This window comes from Habropoda laboriosa, unplaced genomic scaffold (genome assembly GCF_001263275.1).
Source record: "Habropoda laboriosa isolate 0110345459 unplaced genomic scaffold, ASM126327v1 scaffold486, whole genome shotgun sequence".
NCBI lineage: Eukaryota > Metazoa > Arthropoda > Insecta > Hymenoptera > Apidae > Habropoda > Habropoda laboriosa.
In genome coordinates, this window is record NW_017100724.1 from 746,255 (window position 1) to 749,315 (window position 3,061).

The following is a 3,061-nucleotide window of genomic DNA, read 5'->3' on the forward strand; positions in this document are numbered from 1 at the left end:
TTATCCGAATAACTTCTACATGATAGAAGATTGGGATAATTCTCCAAAATGACTTTATACAGCCTCGGATTACTGGAAAGCGACTCTAATACTTCCACGGGCACCTGTAATCCTCGAAAATGTACATCTTAGATGACTTTCTATCGAATCATTTTACCAACAAATTTCTTCATTTTCTTATTTCCTTATGTTATAGAACATTCGCCAAATTTAACGCAAATATTTCGTACAACAAACTCATCGATCTACATCCAAGCCTAATTTATTCATAACAACGCTAAATTTCCATTCTACTGCTTTAAAGACAACTTCTTTCGAATTTCTTACACAAAAGCTACATTTCACTCATAAAATAAATAGCGAAGAAAAGAATTTTTCTCACATTCTTTCAGAAAATAACCAAGTTATTCACCTTCTCGTTGTGTTTCACAAAAGTAGGTAGATTAACCACGCTCCTGAACTTCATGTCTCCATTCGCCATCTGCGGATCCTCCGTAGTGGTACTGAGGATCTGTAATAAATACTCCGGCGTATGGCCGCTCTTCAGCATCTTCCTCAATTCGTCGACCCCAGGAAACTCGTCTACAGGACTCGCGCTGGATCTATCGTACTCGGACTTGGTGATGGATTTTTTTGGAGTTGCACCGTTCTGCTTCTGCTGTTCCATAATCCACCATTCAGGATCGCGCATTACGGTGCCGCAAACGATCATGTTGAAAAAGCTACCGGCTAACAATAAACAGGTACCACGCCAACCGTATTCCTCGATGAAGTAACTGGTCATGGGCGCGTACACAAAGGTACCGATACCGGTGCCACATGCACCCAAACCTACAGCTAGCGTTCGCTTCTTGTCGAACCAGTACGCGATGCTCACGACCGCAGTAACGTAACACAGACCCAAACCGAGACCCGCGATGGCTCCAAAAGTCAAGTACATTACCTCGATGGTGTTGCTGAAACAGCTCAACACGAAACCTATTCCTGAAATCAGACCACCTAAGATGGTCATACTCCTACAACCGTAACGATCTACCAAGGCAGACATGATAGGACCGGACAAAAGAGGTACCGCCATGAATAGAGAACCTATCCAGGCTGTTTTCGACTTGGACGCGCCAAATTCGTGAAGGAACTCAATGTAGAGGAGTCCAAAGCTGAAGGATACTCCGTCGGCTATCATGGAAATGACTAACGAGGCCAATACGACCACCCAACCCCATCCACCATCTGGTATTTTAGGTTTGCCTTTTCTATCCTTGCCAGTCAATTCATCTTCCAAAGAGCTGTCTGAATCGATCGAGTCACGTGTATCGTCGTCTCTGTAACCTGGATTAGAAGTGATTATCGCTCTAGTCTCCGAGCACTTCTTGCAATTGCTCGTTTCGTCGCTTTTCTCGTACGGGTGCGACCCAGTTGAGTCTGAGGTCGGTATTAAGCTTTTATTGGTGGGGCTGGGTCCTATGGTAAGGTTCGGGGAGGTCAGGTAACTGTGGTCGACGGACGTAGGCAGTATGTCTTCCGTGCAATCGATTCCTGGGCTCGGTAGATCGATCTTATCTTCGAAATCTTCCGGCAAGCTTAAATCTTTGCTCTTACCAAAATCTGGAGACATGGTTAGAAAGGTGTCTTTGTCAGGTGACAGGGACTCCACGCTTCTGTCGATGGTGTGTGCAGGTGTAGACTGAAGCAATCTTTCATCGGCCAAGCTGCTGAGATCCTCGGTGTTCCCGGAATCCTGACAGATTCCTGAGCTTCTCGTAAACGATCCAACACTGTGGGAACGTGACAAATCGATCGTGTCGAGAGTGTCTGGATCAGGTGTGCTGCACGGTGTGCTTGGGAATACAGTTGGACTGCCATTTTGCCAGCCGACAATTGGTGCCCTCTTTGGTAAATGATAATTTGAATTCAATCGTGGATAATAATTTGGATCCCTAATTACGCTTAACGCGTCTTTTCTAATTGCATTCGTTGAACCGTTGCTACGGATGTCGTTATTGTTGTTCCAATTGCAACCGGATTTATACGGTTGTCCGTTCGATTCATCCTCTGTTTCGCATAAAAAATTTTCGTTTCGGTCGGTCATTGTTATTCTAAATGTAGGTAATGGCCGAGTGGATCCAACGTCGGGGCCAGCCCTTCAGCCCTCGGATCTCGCTCGGGAAGGATCGACCGCGCCCCTCAGCTACCATAAGGACTTCCCAGCTGATCTTGGATCGGTCACTAAACGTCGCTCGCCTCAGCATGCACGCTCCGTTTTCTTTCTTGTCCTATAGAGAAGAAAACTGCTCTTAGTAATATGAGAAAAAGTTGGATACTTTTTTAAATACGAAATTATAATAATAATAGTGTAATTAGATACACTATTAACGTATTATTGAAAATTTACCAAAGTAGTGGCTATTGTGACTATTTTACAGAAGTACACTTTATAAAAATGTTCGTTTCACGATCAAGTATGTCAAATTGTAGAGAAAAATCTTTAGAAATTTTTTAAATTGAGAAATAGCAAAAAATTTGTTGTAAGTTGATTATAATTATAATTTCATGTTTAATTTTTCAATAATTCAAGTTTCAATTGGTGCAAATTGTATGTGCATGTTCAATTGGTGCAAATACTTTTTCAAATAGTAGAGTTATTAATATCCTAGAAAGGTGGAAGCGTTTTAAGTGAAAAGGTGTGTCTGACTATACACAGTCTTATTTTACTTCCGCTCCGATCTTTCAGATCATATCGACGTAATTACATTACAGTTTATATCGCCGTAAGTACGTGACTTTGAACGTTATTACAAGCAGAAATTTAGATTAACAAATGTTTATAAAATATGCACGAATTTCCAAACGTCATATTGATCAGTTTAAAACGATACTGTAATAGTTTTTTCTACATAGTTTGAGGTATCTCTTATATCGTTAAGTGTGTACAACGATTACATTAATGTTACAAATATCTTGTAATCAATGAAACATCTTACTTGTATATTTAACATCAACGAAACCAAATAAGATGCAAAGATGATGAAAAATGTTAAACATTCGTCAATAGTACATGTTG

General features: G+C 41.1%; 1 protein-coding gene across 1 annotated transcript in view; it reads right to left on the reverse strand.

The window, feature by feature from the left end:
• LOC108577068 overlaps nucleotides 1-2,089 on the reverse strand; it is a 3,690-nt gene extending 1,601 nt beyond the window's left edge. Inside the window, 2 exon segments of the mRNA XM_017940166.1 lie at nucleotides 5-104; nucleotides 413-2,089. Coding sequence (XP_017795655.1) covers nucleotides 5-104; nucleotides 413-2,089 — 1,777 coding nt within the window.
• Between the last annotated feature and the right edge of the window lie 972 nt (nucleotides 2,090-3,061).